We start from the raw sequence: 21,135 nt of genomic DNA on the forward strand, positions 1-21,135 counted from the left end.
GGCTCTTTTGTGCTCCCTCTTGTCAAGAGATTCGGATTTACATTCATAGTACAAGGCCCAATTTAGGAATTTGTTGTTGTTAAGTCATTTTTCAGTCCTGTCTGACTCTGTGAACCCATTTGGGGTTTTCTTGGCAAAGATATTGGAGTGGATATTGGCACTCTATCCACTGCGTCCATAGCTGTCCTCAAAAATCTGCTTCTTAACTGGTGCCCACAGACGGTATCATTTCTTTAGAGCCATCAGCAGTAACAGCTATTTTCCTGCTGCCCTAGCTCAACTCTCCTGCCTTCCTGACTGTGGTAAGACCGGCAAAAATAGAGAGGAGGGTGACCAGAGGGCAGAACTAAAGCAATGAGTAGAAATTGCAGAAAGGGAGATTTCAGTTCCTAGTAAGCATAGCAACTGTTCCCCTGCCCTGATTGTACTCCACCCTCCAAATGTTACTCCAATGTAGAGGTATGTTATATGTCAGGCCTATGTTATAGATATGTCAACATCCATTTAATCCAGCTCATAAGACCCCATCGATGTGTTTCTTGTACAAGACAACCAGAAGACACATTAACTTAAAGCATGAAAAACAGAAACACATTGTACTATATTAAATAGCATAAGATAAAAAAAAAAAAAGGTTTCTCCCGTATACACAGGGATATGTTCTCCCATAAGTTACCATACTTCCAGTGCAGTAGGAGACATATTTGGGCAACATGCATGACCAGGAAATACAAAGAATGGGGCATGCATGTTAAAAACACACGTGATTAAGGCTCATGTGTCTCTGGGAAAACTCATGCCTCTGATGCTGTAGAATAGCTAGTACTCTGGTCACTGTTTTTTTTTTTTAACTGAGCCAGGGTCCTCATTGCTTTGTTATCTCTGCCACTGTTTTCTGAAGAGTGTGATTGTTATTCCCATAAGGGGAAGGGTGTCTGCCTTGAAAGGACTTCATTTTCATCCCTTCATACTCCTTCCTGGTTACCATGAAAATCAGTTCAGAAGCAGCACTAAAAAGGACCAAGTTGAACTGATGACTTTTGTTCTATATTCCTCCTACCAACAAAATCACCATATTCCCTACACAATTTCCCTTATTTCTCTCTAGATTGCATTCGGGATTGGCTTTGTCATGCCTTGGGTCTTCATCCTGAAGCCCCACTCTACCCCTGGGAAGTAACCTTCACTTCTGTGGCATCTCCCTCTGACTGGATAGCTCTTTTCAGAACCACCTTTTAAGGAGGATGCCCAGACCAGCCAGGTCTCATTCCTCTCCATACTGTACCCCAGACTTCTACCATGCCCCATCCCCAATTTTTCAGCATTCTCTTATGTTATCTTTCTCCACTGGAATGTAAACCCCTTGAGGGCTGAGACTGTCTTTCTTTCCACTTTTATCTGAATTCTCAGCACTTAGCATTAACCTAGAACATAGTAAGGACCTAATAAATGCTTGTTGACTGACTGACTACAAAAAGAAAACCCACTTCCTGTTGATTTGAGCTATTGAAATGTGGAATGGGCTGGCTCTGTGGGTACTGAGGTCCCCATCAGCAGAGATCTTCAGACAGAACTTAGATGGCTCTGAGCATCTATGATTCTGGAGCTGACCCTGGTGTTCCTTCCCTGTACCACAACAACTGAACGACTGAGATGGAAAATGCTTAACAGTGCCTGGCATATAGTAGGTGTTTAATAAATACTTATTTCCTTTCCTTCTCTCTAGGGAACCTTCCATTCAATTTGTTGCAACTAGAGCACAGTATATAGTGTTGGGTACTGGGGAAGAGGAGAAGCTTCAGTAAGACATGCTGTGTAACTACGTAACTCAATTATTTGATTCCATTTGGGAAGTTTAGTTCTTTCCACAGATTCCTCAATGGAACCAGAACTGCTGGGCCATTGCCAATTGTCATGACTTATGTCTTGCCACTGAACTCCTGATAACTCCGGAGGAGAGAGCGAGGCTGATGAATTTGCACAGCTATGCTTCACGTAAATCCAATTCACTTGTAAGCCAAGACACCATCTTCCTGATGTTATTGGTTCTCTTTGAGAATGAAGGACAAACAAAGAAATCTGGAATCAGAACTCAAACCAGTTCCCCTTTCTTTACACCTCCCTAGCTCTACTAATCTAGAAACACCCAGCTCCAACTCCATCTTCCTGCAGTCTAACAACTGACATTTCTGGCAAATTTCAGTTGGCGCCTAAGATGACTAACATTTCAGTGGTGAGAATTTTTAGAAACCCATTTTGAGTTGCATTATTTTAAGTCAAACTTTCAGCCACAATATTTATTTTTAAAAGAATTTTTCTTTCATTTTTTAAAAACTAAATTTTATTTTATTTAGATCTGCATTCTCTCCCTCCCATTTCTCCCTCCCCTCACCTCACCAACTGAGAAAACAAGAAAAACAAAACCCCTCTTACAAACATGTATGGTCAAGAAAAACAAATTCTACCATTGGCCATATCCAAAAACAAAGTCTCAGTTCTTCTCTGAATTTCTTCTTCTGAAGACAGCCTATTCATGTCTTTTGACATTTCTTAAGTGGGAACTAGCCATAATATATCAAAACAACCACACAGTATAGTATATATAGTATTACTGCCTCCTCTGTACATCAAATGAGGTAGCTTGTATAGTCCATGCTTTCCTTCTCACATTTCCCAGGGTCCTGGCCATGACTTAACTGAGAATCTGGTTGTAGTTTATGTTTTTAATAAAAATCCTTATTAGCCCCAAGTGTGATTTTTTTTCACAGTCTGTGGGTTCTCAGCTAATTTACATTTCTAAGTATGAAAATGAAAAATGGAATAACGCCACATGCAAAGGATGGTTTCTGGGTCTGGAGCCAGAAGACCTGGGTTGGACATCTGGTTCTAACACTCACTAGCCACGTGTGACCTTGGGCAAATTATTTACCTTTTGTGCCCTTCAATTTCCCCATCTTGAAAAAAGAGGGAGGTTGACCTCAATGATCTCTAATATCCTTTTGAATTCTAACATTTTGTGATTCTGTGAACCACACACCTAACACTGTGCTTCAGGGTACAAGGGGAGTGTCAGACGAGACCCTCACTGAATTTGTAATCCAACCAGGGAAACAAAGGGCAGCGAGGTGGTGCTGTGGATACAGTGCTGGGCCTGGAGTCAAGGAGATTCATTTCCCAGAGTTCAAATCTGACCTCAGACACTAGCTGAGTGACCCTAAGCAAGTCACTTAACCCTGTTTGCCTCAGTTTCCTCATCTATAAAATGAGCTAGAGAAGAAAATGGCAAACCACTCCAGTATATCTGCCAAGAAAACCCCAAATGGGGTCACCAAGAGTAATACATGACTGAAATGATCAAACAACAGCAAGGGAGATAAAACTCACATAAAGGAAACGATGGGAGAGGAAATAATACCAGGGAGAATATAAGCCAAATGCTTAGTGAGGTGACTTTGTATCAGTGCCATAGCCACTCATTAAAATGAGGTCTCATCCAGTTTCCATCATTCTGTAGAGTTTGGCACATCTGTCTGAAGAGCGGCAATCCAAGCATGACAAATGGACAGCTCCCAGTGCTGGCTTCCCTGAACTCAACAGCCTCTCCCATACTGTGACTATGTATGAGCTTTTTCTAACACCTGAATATGCTCTTACCTCTGCATCTCAGAATGCTTAGCCTACTTCAAGGCTCAGTCCATGTGCCATACCCTGGGTGGTACAGCAGGTAGAGCTGGGGGGCCTAGAGTCAGGAAGACCTGAGTTCAAACCCTCCCTCAGACACTTACTAGCTGTTTGACCCTGAGCAAGTCACCTAACCTGACTCCCTTAGTTTCCTCAACTGTAAAATGGAGATAGTAGTCACATCTACCTGGCAGGGCATAATATATAGTATTATTACCTCCTACGTGCATCAAGTGACTTAACAAATGTAAAGAGTTTTGCAAATTTTAACTATGTAAATATCACTGTTGTTAGGACGATTATTACTACATCTTTGTTCACGTGGCAAAGGTGTGGAATAACAGCTAACCAGCCCAGGTGATCCACTGGCATCCTTCAGATTTCAATAAAGACCAAGGAAGGCCCTGAACATATTGGGTGACCCCCTTGTGGCAAACTTAGGGTAGGATATGAAAAGAATTACACAGGATGGGCAGCCATGAAGGGGATAATATCTGCATCATTGGAAGGAACATCGAAATCAATGAGGTCACAGATCCATCTGAGGAACTGGAGCAATCAAGGAAGCAACATGCATTTATTAAACACCTACTGCATACTAGGCCCCATGCTAGGGGCTAGGTCTTAAAAACAACAGTAACACAGTACCTGCTCTCAAAGAGCTTATGATCAATGAAGCAGACAACGTGTGTGTGTGTGTGTGTGTGCGCACAATGTACAAATGTATATTTATATTTAAATAGATAGGTAATTTGGGTGGAGAGGCACAAGGAGCCGGAAGGATCATGAAAAGCTTCAAGTGAAGTCGGGTCCTGGACCCCTTCAGCAGCCTGCTAAAACCTATGGACCTCTTTTCAGAATAATGTTTTTAAATGCATAAAATAAAATGCAGAGAATTACAAAGGAAACCATCTACATTGAAATATGAAATATATTGAAATAATGAAATGTCAAAATTATTTTAAAAAACAAATTCACAGACCCTACATTAAGCAGCCCTGATGGGGAAGGTGGTGGAGGGGAGCCAAACCTTAAAAGTAAGGATTCTAAATGGCTCCTAAGAGTACATAGATTATAATCTCCCTGAGGGCAAGAAAGTATTTTTTGTCTTTGTAGCCCTGGGCCTATTATTGCAGAGAATATCCGTTTAATAAATTTTCATTTGAATTGGAATATGGCACAGTCATGATTCTGGCCCCTCAGCAGCACTCAGGCTCTTTCTGTGTAAGACCAGAGAATCTACTGGTGTGGACAAATATACATTTAGAAAGCCTCTTTCAGAAAGCAAATTTTACTAGAAACTGAAACTAACATTTTTTTTAAAGAGTTCAAATGAAGAGTATCTTTAAGCGAATCGTAGCACCTGCAGGGGCGGTTGTGTTTGCCCCTCTCACTGTTTCTACCACCCAGGCTGCCTCGTCCAGTTTGTGTGTGGTTTTGTTCATGTTGTTCAAGAGGGGTTAACCAAGCTGCTGTTGCACAATCTTAGCAAGATAAATTCCACCCAGACAGGGGCCCTTGTTTGAACATGTTTATGGGCCTTGAGAAGCTGACCAGACCTGCAAATAGCAGCTTGGAGAGAGGAATGTTAGGCTTTGTGCTGTGTGTGTGTGTGTGTGTGTGTGTGTGTGTGTGTGTGTATTTTCTTCCCAAGAAATATAAACAGCTCTCCAAACCCTCTTGTCAGGAAATATGCTGCCGTCCTGGCAGCTAGGTCCAGGGTTCTTGGACAGACTAATTTTATGCTAAAACTAGCTCTTAAGCCTCACCACTTCCTTCCTTCCAGTCACTATTTTCAGTAGTGCTGTCGCAGAAACCCTGCACCTGTTGTTGGAGTTAGTTTGGCCAGAATAAGAGAGCTCTTCAAAAACCTCCCATTTGCTATAGAAGATCACAGAGTCCCTCTTCTATAGGGCGGGTGCATGGAGAGAGACCAGAGCTGAGCCAGAGAAACTGAGCCAGAGAAACTAAGCAGCTCAGTGGTGAGGGGACAACAACGTGGAGTCTCATGAGAATTCTTCCCTTAGGATCCCAGATGGAAGGAACCTCAGACACCACTCAGTGTTTTTCACATGAAGAAACTGAGGCTGGCTGAGAGAATTGAATGACTTTCCCAGGGGCACATTGTGTCCTAAGTATTAAAATAAACCTTGTAAATTTATTTTCCCCCTTTTTTCTTCCCTCCTCCCTCCCAAAGGAATAGCAAGTCATACATAATAGATTTGCAGTTTCATGTACAAGCATCTTTTTTATTATACAATGTTATGAAAATTTATTCCGTAAATTTAAAATAAATAAATAAATGTTTAAAAAATAAAGCTCGGTTGTGTTCATTAGCCATCTGTGCATGGCGGAGAGAAACAGGTGTGTTTCTATGTGTATCTGGTGAAGTCATATCCTCTCAGACTCAGTTTCCTTCTCTGAGAAATGGGGATAGTATCTACCTCCCAGGGTTGTTGGAAGGATCAAATGAGATATAAAGCAATTTGCAAATCTTAGGCTCTTCCCAAGGCAGAAATGGGGATGGTATACATTTCCACTTGATTTGATTTCTTTCTGTTACCTACATATCAGCACTGATGCTCACCTTTGAAGAGCCCAGATCACTCCACTATGACAGAATGGGAACAGCAACTGGCCTGAGAGGAGAGCGGCCTGGATTCTAGTCTTGGTTCCAATACTGCCTAACTTTTGGGCCATGGACAGGTCTTTCTACTTCTCGAGGCCCCAGAGCCCCAGGAATTGCAGTACCCCCTCCTCCCCCACCACTACAACTACAGCCATTGTCGATGAGAGCAACCCTTGTGAAGATGAGACCTGACAACTGACTTTGAGGGGGCTGCAGCCCCCTGCCGACCTCCTCGGCAGTTACAGCTACCACCAACCCCAAAAGAAAGCTCTGACCAGTAGAGTCCTTTGTAAACTGGTGGGTTGGTTGGTTGGTTGGTTGGTAGCGATGTCATTTGGGTCTTCTTCGAGAATGAAGGACAACAATCATCTTTGTAAACTAGTTCAACGTCAGAAACAGATACGGCTTTAATGATGGATGTGATAGTAAAGAATCGTTACCATCTGCTTTGGCTCCCTGCCCTGAGAACCACGGGACCTCCCCATCTGACCAGAAAGGAAGTGTCCGCAAGAGCTGGCTCCCACTGTTGAAAATAAAGACTGTCTTGCTTTTCAATTTTTAATCTCCAGGGCTTGGTGTACTGTTTATTGTATGTATATGAAGAATGGTGACTATTATTTAAATGACAATAGAGGAGAATGTACGGCAACAAAGCAAAACCCAGAAATATGTGTGTGTGTGCGTGTGTGCGTGTGTGTATTTGTATTTGTTTATATGAAAAGGAATGGTGACAATTATTTAAATAACATCAGTGAACCTATAATAACAAAGAAAAATCTACAAATGTGAGTGTGGAGATAGCAATCGATATACACATATTGACATAGACATATATGTATATGTGTGTATATATATATAATATGTTTGTGTATATGTATATACATATGTGTGTATCTATGTATATTTTTTAAAATTTTTTTTCCATCCAACTTTACGGACTCTCTGAAATCTCTTCCCCATGGACTTGTCTGCTGTCAATGGTGAAGAGATTTCAGAGAGTCCATAAATTTAGATGGAAAAAAAATGACTTTTTGTTTTTTCATAAAGTGCGCTGGCCCTAGTCAAGGAATCTAGGTTCCAATCCTGCCTCTGACAGTTGGTATTTGTCCAGTCTCACACAATTTATTTCACTTGCTGGGCCTAGAAATCCTTATGTGTCCAATGGACTGCATGATCTCGGAGGTCTCTTTCAGCTTGAGATCTATGACCCGTTGACCACACTTTCTTTGGCTAATGGAGATGTAGCTTGGGGTTGGATCAGGGAAATTGCCACACACACACACACACACACACACACCCCCCACCTCCAATTGAATCCTTCTTTCCAGTGCTCAAAAATTGAGCAGAAGTACCTGTACCTTATTTTCCCAGACTGGTGGAAAACTATCATTTTTAGGGGAAAAAAATCACTTTGTTTTTCATTCATTGATACTTTTCAAAGTTGTGCCAGTTTTTCAAGTTCTCACTAGCAATGGGAGAATTTCTTTAAACTATTTTGATTCTGCCTCTAAATTCCCACACCTGTGTGTATGTTTATTACATTTTCTCCACCGACAGTTTACTAGGACAGGCCCCAGCTGATGAAGTGTGGGGGGCAAACCGTCTCAGAGATGATGAGAGAAGAATTTTATCTGGAGTCTATTTTGACTCGGATGCTGGCCAGGAAGGGACCCGGGTGCTCCATTTGTGTGTGGGATTAAGAAGGAAGCGAGAAAGGAGGATGGGGAGGAGCTTCTTAACCTTGGGCAGCTAGACCAGCTTTCCCTGACCTTCCTCTATTCTGCCCACTAAAACCTACTGCAGGAGGTTTATTCCTTTCTCAAAACTTCCGCTACAGTGGCTAAGTTATATTCATTTTGCATTTTTCCTTTTTAAGTTGCACACATTTAAGTGGCCATTTTGTTCTTTTGGAAAATTATGCCCCTCTGATGCTTACTATCTGCATAACCCTGAGAAAGTCATTTAATCTCCTTGGGCCTCAGTCTGCTTACCTGTTAAATGGGGGAATCGGACTGGATGACCTAAAAGACGATATTTGCAAAGGGCTTAGTACAGTGCCTGGCACATAGTAGGCATTTAATAAATCCTTGTTCCCTTACCTTCTGCTACCTTTAATGCTTTTGAGCTATGATCCCATGGGTTTATGACTAGAATCAGGCAGGACTTCTCTATAGGTAGATAATAAGGAACTAGACTCCTCAATTTTGGAGCAAAAAGAGATTCTTAAAAGACTAGAGCAGAGGTGTCAGATTCTGCCTAGGTGGAACTAGATTAAAATGTAATTGGGAAATGTTTAACAAAATAAATAAAAATGCAATATGACAGAAATAATGTTAAATTGTGGTTTTCTAAGTCAATATGTGGCCTGTAGGGATCTGTTTCTATTTGAGTATGACACTGCTGGACTGAAGACTTTTTCCTCATTTTTAAAACCCTCAATGTTAGTGAAATTAAGTGAGAACCATCCCAAGGACCTACAAAGAACCTACTCATTGAGACAGAATGAGTATCCATGGGTAGAATTCCCAATCACAAGAGGCCAACCAATGGAATATTAATTTTTTAAATTTAAGGCTGGATAATTTAAAGATTGATATTATATATATATATATAATACACACATATACATATGTATATAAACATATATATACGTATACATGTGTATATACACCATTACAAATGGAGATAAGCAGTTAAAAAAAATAACACTTTGTACTTTCCACAAACATGCCTTTCATGAATCCTCTCAACACTCATGCCCCGCAGAGGCCCACCCTTGCATCCATGCCCACTCCCACCCTCACCCCTCAGAAAGAAGGAGAGACAGGTTTTATTTTATTTATTGACTTTACGGGTCAATCAGAGGCCTTCAAGGTTGGCTCCTGACTAGCCCAAGGTTAGTTAGTCTCCAACTCAGCAACCCTAGCAGATTTCCCAATCACATGGGCTTTGGAGGGGAGGTCAGTACAAAACAATTATTACTGTCTGTAAGCTAGGCTGGAAGGGGACAGCACTTCATTGAGGACAACAGATTTACTTAGATTTGTGCACAGTTGGGTCCTGAATCTTGCTTTTTTTTTTAAGTGGCAACTTTAAGTTTTATTGCTCTGGTTTTTTTTACATTAGAAATATTTACAGATTACTTCCACTTCATGGGAGATCTCTTCTGACAAAACAAAAGAGCTTCGTAAAGCCAATAATACAGTGACCTCACCTGAAAGTGCATGCAACATTTCACATCTGTAGCATTCCTTCTTTTATTTTTTTTTAATGAAAAGAAACCTATTTTGTCTCCCTCCCACTTCCGCACCATTGAAAAAAAATTCTCGTAAACAAATATGTTGTCAAGCAAAATAAATTTTCTCAATGGCTGTATAGAAAATATATGCCTCCATATTCACCCTAAATCCATCACCTCTGTCGTAGATAGCATGCTTCATCTTTGGTCCTGTGGAATCACGGATGGTCAATCTATCAATCATAGTTCCTACACCTCGCAAAGTAACTTTTTTTACCATGTTGTTATTGTTTAAATTACTCTCTTGGTTCTGTTCATTTGATGGTTTATCAGTTTATGTAAGTCTTCAAATTTGTTCATTTTTGTAACAATGATGCTGTGGTAGAAATTGTCTTCCTGGTTCTGCTTACTTCACTCTGCATCAGTCCATATAATCCTTTGCATTACTATTTGAAATCATCTGTTTCCTCATTTCTGACAGTACAATACTCCATCACATTCATATTCTACAACTTACTGAGCCAGTCCTCAGTTGATGGCCAGTCCTTTTCCCAAATTTTTCCTACCACAAAACAGCTATTATTGTGGGTTTTTTTTTTAACATAAAAGACTTTTCTCTTAAGACCTTTTTCTTTTTTTTAAAAAATTTCTTTTGAGCATAGTCCTAGCAGTAGTATAACTGGGTCAAATTGTGCGCGCGCGCGCACACACACATACACACACTTTAAAATGTATTTCCAAATTGCTTTCCAGAGTGGTTGTATTCATTACAGGACCACGCAGGGTGCACCAATATGTGTGCTTTGCCACAACCCCTCCAACATTTAAAATTTTCTTTTTTCTGTTATCTTTATCACTCTGTTGGGTGTGAGGTAGAATTTCAGAATCACTTTAATTTTCATTTCTTTAATCAGTAATGATTTGGAACATTTTTTTCATAAACTATAGATAGGCTGTTTTTTTTTTTTGGCTTCTAGAGCTGCATATTCATCTCAATTTGGAGATGGCTCTTTTTCTTCTACATTTGAGTCAGTTTCTTATACATCTTGGAAACGAAACCTTTATCAAAGAAACTTGCTGCAACATGTTTTTTTCCTCAGTTAACTGTTTCCCTTTTAATTTTAGCTTTATACAAAAACTGTTTTTATTTTATGTAATCAAAATTATCCATTTTTTTCTTTTGGAAGCCTCTCTATTCTTTATTATGTCATGAACTTCCTTCCTATCCAAAGAGCTGATAGTTAAATTTTTCTGTACTTAATTTTTTTTTTATGATGTGACCTTTTATATCTAAGGCAAGTACTCATTTGGGACTTATCCTGATGTGAGGTATGAGGTATTGGTCTCAACCAAATTTCTTCCATACTGGGTAATTTTCCCAGCACTTTTCGTCAAATATCCATACATTCTGTGTGCTGTGTACATATACATAATCTGTTCTACTGATTGATCTGTTTTTTAACCAGTATCAAATTGTTTTAGTAATACTGCTCTATAGTATAGTTTGAGATCTGGCAGTGCGAGGCCCCCTTCATTCCCATTTCTTTTCATTATTTTTCTTGAGATTCTTAACTTTTTTTTCTCCATATGAATATTATTATTATTTTCTAGTTCTTATAAAGTAGTCCTCTGGTGCTTTGATTGGCATGGCATTGAATAAGTAAATTAAAGAAACATCATTTTTATTATATTGGTTCATCCTATTGATGATTAATAGTCCTACTGTATTTCTGTAAACGGTTGTTTGTAATTGTATTTATATAGTTCTTGTGTGTGTCTTGGAAAAATAGACTCCCAAGTATTGCATACATTCTGTGATCATTTTAAGTGGAATGTCTTTATCTCTTCCTGCTGGGTAGTATTAGAATTATATAGACATGCTGATAGTTTCTGTGACTTTATTTTATATCCTGCACTTTTCCTAAAGTTATTCATTGTTTCAATTCTTTTTAGTTGACTCTTTAGGGTTCTTTAAGTATGCCATCCTATCATCTGCAAAAAGTTGTAATTCTGTTTCCTCTTCATCTATGGTTATTAAAAAAATTCCTTGATTTTTCTTGCCTCATTGCTATGGCCAGCATTTCTAGTGCTATGTTAAATAGAAATGGTGACAATGTGATTGGAAAGGATTCTTGTTTATTTCCATTACAAACGATGGTAGCTCTTGGCTTTAGATACACACTATTTGTCATCTTAAAGAAGAGTCCATTCATTCTTATTCTAGTGATTTTCAGAAATCAGTGTTGTGTCAAAAGTTTTTTTCTGAGTTTAATGAAAAAGTCACATGATCTTTGTTGATTCTGTTTTTATAGTTTTCCTAATATTAAAACAACCGTGCATCCTAGGTTTAACTCCAACTTGGTCATGATGTATGATCTTTGTAATATGTTGCTTTAGTTTCTTTGCTAATTTTTTTTTAATTTCACGTACGTTCATTGGTCTGGTTTTCTTTTTCAGTTTTGGTTCTCCCTGGTTTATGTATCAGGACTATATCTGTTTCCTAAAAGGAATATGGTAGGATCCCCATTTTAAAATTTTTTTGCAAGAAATTTATTTAATATTAGAGTTAATTATTCTTTGAATATTTAATGGAATTCACTTGGTCTTGGTGTTTCATCTTTCAAAGTTCACTTATGATTTAATTTCTTCCTATGAAATTGCTTTGTTTAAATGCTCTTTCTTGTTCTGTTCATTTGGATATGTTATATTTTTATAAATATCTATTTATTTTGGAGTTTTTGGTTTTGTTGGCGCACAGTGGGGCAAAATAGTTCGGCTAGTAATTTATGCACTTTTTCCTCAAATAACCAGCACCTAGTTTTGTTTGTTTATTCAAGGGTATCTTTTTGTTTTCAATTTTGCTAATTTCTTCTTTAACTTTGAAGATTCATATTTTGGTATTTCATTGAAGTTTAAAATATTTGGTTTCTAGTATTTTAGTTACATCCCAATTCGTTGCTCTGTTCATTCTTTCTTGTTATGAAAGTGTCCAAAGATATACTTCTTCTCCTAAGGACTATTTTGACTACATTCCCCAAATTTTGGAATGTTAGCTCATTGTTTTCGTTACCTTTAACTAAATGATCTACCATTTCCATGATTTGTTCTTTGACCCAACAATTCTGTAGGATTAAGTTATGTAGTCCAGTTGATTTTAAATTTTTTTTAGTGGCTCTTTATAGAATTTTTTTTTCATTGTATTCAATAAAGGAAGTGTGGATTTTTTTTTTCTTTTCTGCAGTTGTTTGTGAGGTTTTTATGCCCCAGGACATGATTAAATTTGTAAAAATACTATGCACAATTTACATGTATATATGTGTGTGTATACATATATATATGTATACACACACACACACACACAAGGGTGTGTATGTGTATGTATTTCCATTCAAAAAACATCAGAAAAATCATATCTAATTTTTCTAAAATTCTGTTTGGGGCTTTAGCTTCTTTCTTATTTATTTTTGGTTAGATTTATCTAAAGCTTGAAGGGGTAAATTAAGGTCTTTCTTTTTGGCTGTCTGCCTTTCAAAGAAGTGAGGCTGGGACATAAGGAAACCAGTAGGTTTTCTACAGTTCGAATAGTCTTAAAAACCTCACTGGTGGGTGAGGATTATTGTTCCCTCTTGTAGTTCTTGGTTCCAATTTCTCTTTTGGAGGAAAACAGGAGTTGTTTTATGCCTCTTTATGCTCCATTTAATGGGTGTCTACCTTAAAGGAAAAGGCTTGAGGATCCCTAAAAAAGCCTCTTCTGAGAATCCTGGTTAATATTCCATCAAATCTGGCCCATTTCTGATGGGCAGAGGCAGCTAGGTAGCAAAGTGGATACAGTACTTGACCTGGAGTCAAGAAGACCTAGGTTCAAATCCAGCCTCAGATGGTTACTATTTTTGTGACCTGGAGCAAATCACTTAATCTTTCGGTGCCTCAGTTGCTTCATTTACAAAATCAGGATAATAACAGCACATACCTCATAGGGTTGTTTCGACAATCAAATGAGACAACATATGCAAAAATAGTTTGCAAAACTTAAAGTTCTATATAAATGTTACTAGCTATTATCAATTAATATCGATATTAACTAATATTAATATTCACTATCTCCGAGTCCTGAAACAGAGCTATGGACCAGACCCTCAATTTTGTTGGTTTAAGGTATAAGAGGTCAGGAAATTCCTTTCACCAATTCAGGGTGGCACTTTCTCTCAAACATATGGTCCTACAGCAGTTCTTAACTGGGGCTCCATAGAAAAAGGGGTCCATGGAAAGATTTCAGAATGTCCATACACATAGATGGGAAAGAAAAATTACATCTTTTTTAAAATTACCTCTATCTGAAAAAAATCTGAAATCATTTTAGTTATGATTTTAAAAAATATTCTGAGGAATTTGCAAGTTTCATGAGACTGCTGAAGGCATTTATAACACACATGCGCGCGCGTTAAGAAGCTCTGTCTTAGAGAGATGCCTAGAGCATTGAGAGGTTAAATGACCTGCCCAGAGTCACACAGCAAATATGTATCAAAGGCAGAACTTGAACTCTAGTCTTTCTTTCCTGGCTTTCTGGGATCTCTCTCTATTCACTATGCCACGCTGCTCTGAAGCAGCCTATAAACAAAACCAGGCAAGATGCTCATTAAAAATTTAACTTTATACCATATTTATTTATTATCAATCCACAGGATAATTTGATTGCTACATGAGCTCATAAAAGCTATTTCACCTTTACAAAATTAAAAAAAATGTGCCACAAGGATGTAATAATAATTGCTGATAAACAAGAAAATGAATTTTAAAATTATAAATTTGCTGTAGAAAAGATAAAAAACAATTATATTCACTTTAGAATTTTTACCTTGAATAAAATATTCCCCTGTATAAAAAATTAAAAAAGCTTGCTCTGGTTAGAATTCGAGTGTTTGTTTTCCAAATCTGGGAATTTGCATAATATCCTCATGATAAGTTTATTATTGTACCGCGTGGCATTCAAGCATAGCAGATTAGAAACGTTTTTTAAAAGCAGTCTCAAAATGTGACATCTGTACAGAAAATCAGTATTCTTCCCCCCTCATCCTTATGGACATGTAGCATGAATAGACTTTGGGGGAGAAAAGGACAGGGAAAAGAGGGGTTCTGAATGTGCCATTAATTTAGAGCAAGATAATGAAAAAGGCCTATTTGTAAGTGCTTTCATCAGATAAGGTGCAGAAAGCAGACTGCAATATTGCTAGTACTGCATTATATACATATTCACAAAAAAAAAGATTCAAAAAATTCCAGCAAGTTCACATTTTCTCTTCCATTCCGAGGCTTTCCGTCTTGCCCTGGCCTTGACTATGAGAGACACAGCCCCCAAGCGAGGGTATTGATGGTCCTAGGAAGTCCTGAGACTTGAATGAGCAGGCCCAAAGTTCTGTCCTGGGAGATCCAACAGGCTTTAGAGAGACTTACTGATAGGCTGGGGTCCTGAGTTTAAAAAAAGCTCCAGTACTGGAGTAGGACATAGCAATTAATGTTCTATTGTCAAGGCTTTTTCCCCCTTCGATTTGTCTAAAATAGGTGTTCAAAGAGAAAAATAAAATATAAACGAACAAACAAAAACAAAAACAAAGAAACCCCCAATAGCCGTTGCCAAAATTCACAGTCAAAGGCTTTAACAGCTCTTGACTCTTGACTGGGTGATATCTGATGTTTTCTTGATGACGCTGGCCCGGGTCTCCTGGTCGGGTCGACTACTGGTGGGAGTCTGAGAGACTGAAGACGTTAGGGGAAGGTCAGCGAGGATAGGCCAGGAGCTGTTGTAAGGCATAGGATGACTTTCCTCCTTGATGGTAACCTGGAGATCCGGCTTGTTGGAGGTCACGAAAGTCGCCATGCTGGGCAGCAGGTAGCTGTTTCTTGTCCCCATATTGCTGAGGTACTGTTTGCCTTCAATGTTTCTTTTCAGCCAATGTTGCCGTCCCTTTCAAACAAAAGAATGATTTTAAGAGTTTTCTTTTCTACATCAGAAAGGTTTTTAAATTGTTTTGCTTTAAAATAAAACATTTTTTAAAATACTTTTATTCCTCCGGAGAATAAATATGTTGTTGTCAAATGCATTTTTTTTAGGAGTCACAGACCTAAAGAGTACTTTTCACTAAACAATATGTATGTATGTATATATATGTATGTATGTATGTGTGTGTATATATGTATATATATATATATGTATATATATATATATATATATATATATATATATATATATATATATATATATATATATATATATATATGTAAGCAAGGATTTCCCCTCACTTGGTTCCCATTCTCTGACTGTAAAAACAGAGATCTAGAGCAGAAAGGGACCTTGGAGGGCATCGGGCACAAACCCTTCATTTTATAGCTGAGGACACTGAGGCTGGCACAGAGTTGAATTGGGTCTGCCTAGGTCACACAGCTAATTAAGTGTCAGAGGCAGGATTTGAACCCAGATGCTCTAACTTTAGAGCAGGGCTTCTTAAGCTGTTCTGTGTTTGGACCCCTTTGATAGTCTGACGAAACCTATGGACCCTTTCTCTGAGTGTTTTTAAATGAAGTAAATAACACACACAGGATTACAAAGGAAACCAATTATGTTGAAATACATTTGTGTATGTGTGTACACATGTATGTACATATATATATATCTACACACATATGCATGTATATATATATATAAATGCTCAAAGCCCCCAGGTTAAGAATTCTTTCCTCTATGCCACACTAACTACTCAAAAACAAGACCACTATGTAATGGAGGAAAAGATGGTAGCAGATCAGTTTGGAGACTCCATCTTTCTATCTAACCCCAAATTAAGAATTATTAATTGGCCTTCAGGCTCATTATACTAGTAAGCTATGGCTACTCTGACTCTTACTATGAGCCACAGGCTCAGTGAAGCCCTGCTTTAGAGGAAATAAAATGAGGAACTTCTCAGCAGGCAGCCTTAATGTTCCTGTTGGCTTCCAAATTAATTCAAGGGAATCATCAATGCCTTCCAAGCATGTAGCTAGGATCCAGCCATGCATCTTTGAGGAAAACATGGTGAGATATTTGATCCCGAAATGTTCAGTCAGGATTTATATGCACATCTCCACACTTAGTCCTTCAAGTCCATGGGCTTTCCTTGAAAAGCATATTCCCTTCGCTCCTCTATCTCTGTCTCCCTCTCTATCTCTCTTTGCCCCCTCTTCCCTCCCCTCTCTTTCCCTCTGTTCTCCCTTCTTCCTTTTGCTGTTTCTCTTTCTCCCTTTTCTCTCCCTTTTCCTTCCCACTCCCTTCTACATCTTCCTCCATACTCTCTCTCCTTCCCTGCCTCTCCCCGCCTCCTTCTACATCTTCCTCTTCTCCCTCCCTTTCTTTCTCTCTCTCCCCCTCTCCCCTTCCCTGCCTCTCCCCACCTTGCTGTTTCTTTTCACCTTCTCCTTCCCACCTCCTTTTACATCTTCCTCTTCTCTCCCTCCCTCCCTCTCTCTCTCTCTCTCTCTCTCTCTCACACACACACACACACACACACACACACACACACACACACACACACACCAGTGAACTGAATCAGAAGGCTCTCTATCACCATTACAGCCATTTCCTGCCATTGTGTAATCACTGTTGGGAGGGGGGAAATCTCAAGGAGGCAGGCCCAGAATCAAGATAAAACACAAAAACAACTGCCTTGGCCCTGGATCATAGAAAAGGAGAGAAAATCAAACTATATGTAGAATGCCTGGCTCCTCTGTACGTTGGGTTTGGGTCATGGGGTCCTGGCCAGATGACAATTCCACTAATAACTTAAGGTTCCTTATGGTACTGACCAGGAGTTGCACAGGCCCCTCACTTTATCTTTTTATTTTGATATGCATTTTTTAGAAAGCATGACTTCTCTCTTCTACTTTCTCTACTCATTTTCTCCCATCTAATTCCAAAGGCCTGATTTTAACATCCGTGATGCTTGTTAGAGCAGGATGCAGCAGCCAGCCTCAGGCACGCCTCCCCACCCTCCCTCCATTCTCCTTATCCTCCAACAAAACCATTCTCTAACAAACGTTAAACCGAGATGGTATTTGGCAATGCTTTTCCCAAAGCGCCTCTCTCAGGGTTCAGCACCACCCACACTCACCTCTATGCTTTCTTCATCACTTGGCACACTGTCTGTTGTTTCGCTTTCTGTTAGAGAGATAAAAATAAAAACAGAGAAGACCGTAATTCCTGCAGTTCACAACACCACCGGGTTCAGACACCATAGAAACAAATGCTACCTCAGAAGGAGTAACGTGTAACTGAGCTAATATCCTTCCCCTCTGCAAAGAGAACACTCGATTGCTGGATCCCACAATCCAGTCAAAGAAGGTGCCACTTTCCAAGCAAAACTGGGGTTAATATTCTGTCGCCTCTAAAATCTTAGCTCTTTGAAGGTAGGGACTGTTTTTGCCAACATTTGTATTCTTGGAATGGCACAGTCCCTGGCCCAATAGGAGGTCCTTAAAAGTGCTGACCAACTGTATGGTGGAAATGGACCTGGGTTCAGAGTTGGAAGGCCTAGATTTGAATCCAGCGTGGGCGAGTGGACAAGTCACTGAATCCCTGAACCTCAGTTTCCTCTGATGGGTATAATTATGCTTAGACCACAGAAATGTTGTTCTAGGCAAAATGCTTTTTAACTGTAAAATGCTATTGGATAAATAAAGTTAGCAGCAATAAAAGCAGGGGAGGAGATTTCTGGGTACTCAGGCTCACATTTGGTTACTTTCCCACCCTCATCTCTAGCTATTTCCCAACATGGGTTGTCCATTCTTTCTAAGGCAACCTCCCTTCAACCCCCTCATGCCTTGTACATTCCTGTTTCTCTGACTTCGCAAAAGTAATTTGCATTATGTGAAATCTTACTTCCATCCCCTACAGTTCCCCAGTCCAAGCCCTTCCCTGATCTCTTAAGGAGTAGTCAACTCTCTTGCACATATCTGTGTAGCAAGTGTTGTCCAGCTGTTTCATTAATATACATTTGCTTTCCCCAGGTAGAGTGTAAGCACCAAGAGACAGAGTTGGATCTTGGATTTAAGTACCGATGATACGCTCACTTATCCCAAGGTGACTGAGGAAATCCTAAAAGAGCAAGTCATCAGACTCAGATGAACTCTATCTTTGGGTACAGCTGTGACTGCTGAGTGGCTATAAATGTTTTCTTAAAGCGTAAAGAATGGGAGATATGCCACAGGACTGAAAAGGGCCAAATGTCCTGATTTCAAAAACAGGGAAAAGAGTAGAGTCTGAAAACTATAACCAAGCTGTATCCCAAAGAAATCATAAAAATGGGAAAAGGACCCACATGCACAAAAATATTTATAGCAACTCTTTTCGTGGTGGCAAAGAATTGGAAATTGAGGGGATGCCCATCAATTGGGGAATGGCTGAACAAGCTGTGGTATATGAATGTAATAGAATACTATCGTGCTATAAGAAATGATGAGCAGGCAGATTTCAGAAAAACCTGGACTTATATGAACAGATGCTGAGTGAAGTGAGCAGAACCAGGAGAACATTGTACACAGTAACAGCCACAGAGTGCAATGACTAGCTTTGATAGACTTAGCTCTTCTCAGCAATGTAAGGACCATTCCAGAAGACTCACGATGGAAAATATCATCCACATCCAGAAAAAGAAATATGGAGACTGAATGCAGACCGAAGCAAACTATTTTCTTTTTTTATGTTTTGTTTTGTTTTCTGCTTTTCTTTCTCATGGTTACTCCCATTTGTTCTAATTCTTCTATACAACGTGACTAATGTGGAAATGTGTTTAACAGGAATGTATATGTAGAGCCTATATTGGATTGCATGCCATCTTGGGGAGGGGGAGAAAATTTAAAACTTATGGAAGTGAATGTTGAAAACTGAAAATAAATAAACATTAAAAAAAAACCTATAAGCCAAGGAGCTTCAATTCCTGGCAAAAGTCTAGAACATATTATTGAAGGGATGGTTTCTGATCCTTTAGAAAGGGAAACGGTGGTCATTAAGAAGGCTCCTTCAAAAACAGGTCAACTGATCAAATCAGTAAGTATTTACTAAGTGCCTACTATGTGCCAGGCACTGTGCTAGTAAATAGAAATGGCTCATGCTACATTCACTTCATTTTATTTTATAAAAAGGTAACTAGACTGGTAGAACAGAGAGATGCTATAGACCTACAGTATACCTGGATTTCACCAAAAGATTTAGATAAGTTCTTTCATGGTCTAGAGTTGTGGGCTTGATTATGGCATATTTAGGTGGATTTGGAAATGACTGAAGGACCAGCCCTAAAGAGTACTCTGGATGTCAACTTAGAGATATCTTAGTATAGTTTCTGAGAAAGCTATCCCTGGCTCTGCAGTATTCAACATTTTTACCAAAGACTTTGATGAAGGGAAACGATACAAGGTTGAAGGGAATAGGTAACATGCTAGAAGGCAGAGTCAGGATCTAAAATGATCTGGACAGATTAGAACAATGCCTAGAACCAAATAAGGTTCTATTATCAATATTAATGATAGAGATAAACATACAGTCCTAGACTTTGGTTGCAAAAAGTATATGATGCCTTTTTTGCACTATATTTGCAAAGATATGATAGGGAAAAGTTGTTACTAAACAATAGAGCATGGAGATGCAGGAATAGGGGTTTTATCAGACTGCAAGCTCAGTGAATCAATGATGACAGATTTGGGGGGAAGAAAAGCTCAGGTGATCTTAAAGTAGAGGGTAGGTCAAGTGAAGTGGCCAAGAAGCCAATCTGATGTCAGGAAAAATTTCCTAACAATGAGAGCCTCAGTAGGCATCTCATCCAACCCATATACAAAAGGAATCCCCACTATAACATTACCAATCCCCAAGAGCAAGTGGGGATTCCTTTCGTATATGGGTTGGATGAGATGCCTACTGAGGTCCCTTCCAGCTCTGAGATCCTATAATTCTGTGTTTAATACTTCTCTGCTCCATGCATTCACCTCTGCTAAGCCTAATTTCAACTATAAGTCTGGAATGACAAGAAATGCGTATTAGAAATGGTTTCCACATTAAAGCAAATTCAGTGACTATATCTATCATTTATCTACTATCATCCATATATCCATATCTATCATTTATTAATCACATCTATCTTTCCTATCAACCTACATCTACTATATATCATTTATCTCTAGCTATCTACCCATCTCTCTGTCTCTATATCTATCTTTGTCTATCTCTCCTTCATCTATCATTCTGTCATCTATCTCTGTTCCTATTTGTCGATCTATTCATCTCTGTCTCTATCACCTATCCATCCATGAATCTATCTTTATCTGTCATCCATCCATCTTTGTCTCCATTTATATCTATTTATCTGTCTCTATTCCTCTATCTATCCATCCATTGTTATCTGCACATCATCTATCCATTCTCTCTATCCATCCATTTATCTCTCTGAATCTATAATCTATTCATCCTCTCTATCCATCCATTTATCTCTCAGTATCTATAATCTATCTATCCATTCATCTTTGTCTCCATCTATATCCATTTATCTCTTCTCTATTTCTCTATGTATCC

The 21,135-nt window shown here is 38.9% G+C and overlaps 1 protein-coding gene across 5 annotated transcripts in view; it reads right to left on the bottom strand.

The window, feature by feature from the left end:
* Window positions 1-14,184: 14,184 nt before the first annotated feature.
* The window catches only part of IRF2 (interferon regulatory factor 2), a 145,444-nt gene continuing 138,493 nt past the window's right edge, over window positions 14,185-21,135 (bottom strand). For all 5 annotated transcript variants that reach the window (XM_036763760.1, XM_036763764.1, XM_036763763.1 and 2 more), the window contains 2 exons: window positions 17,687-17,733; window positions 14,185-15,510 (listed from right to left, as the gene is read on the bottom strand). In XM_036763760.1, the coding sequence (XP_036619655.1) occupies window positions 15,202-15,510; window positions 17,687-17,733 (356 nt within the window). In that variant the 3' untranslated portion in view covers window positions 14,185-15,201. The remainder of the gene's footprint in view (window positions 15,511-17,686; window positions 17,734-21,135) is intronic.

Source organism: Trichosurus vulpecula, chromosome 6 (genome assembly GCF_011100635.1).
Source record: "Trichosurus vulpecula isolate mTriVul1 chromosome 6, mTriVul1.pri, whole genome shotgun sequence".
NCBI classification, from domain to species: Eukaryota; Metazoa; Chordata; class Mammalia; order Diprotodontia; family Phalangeridae; genus Trichosurus; species Trichosurus vulpecula.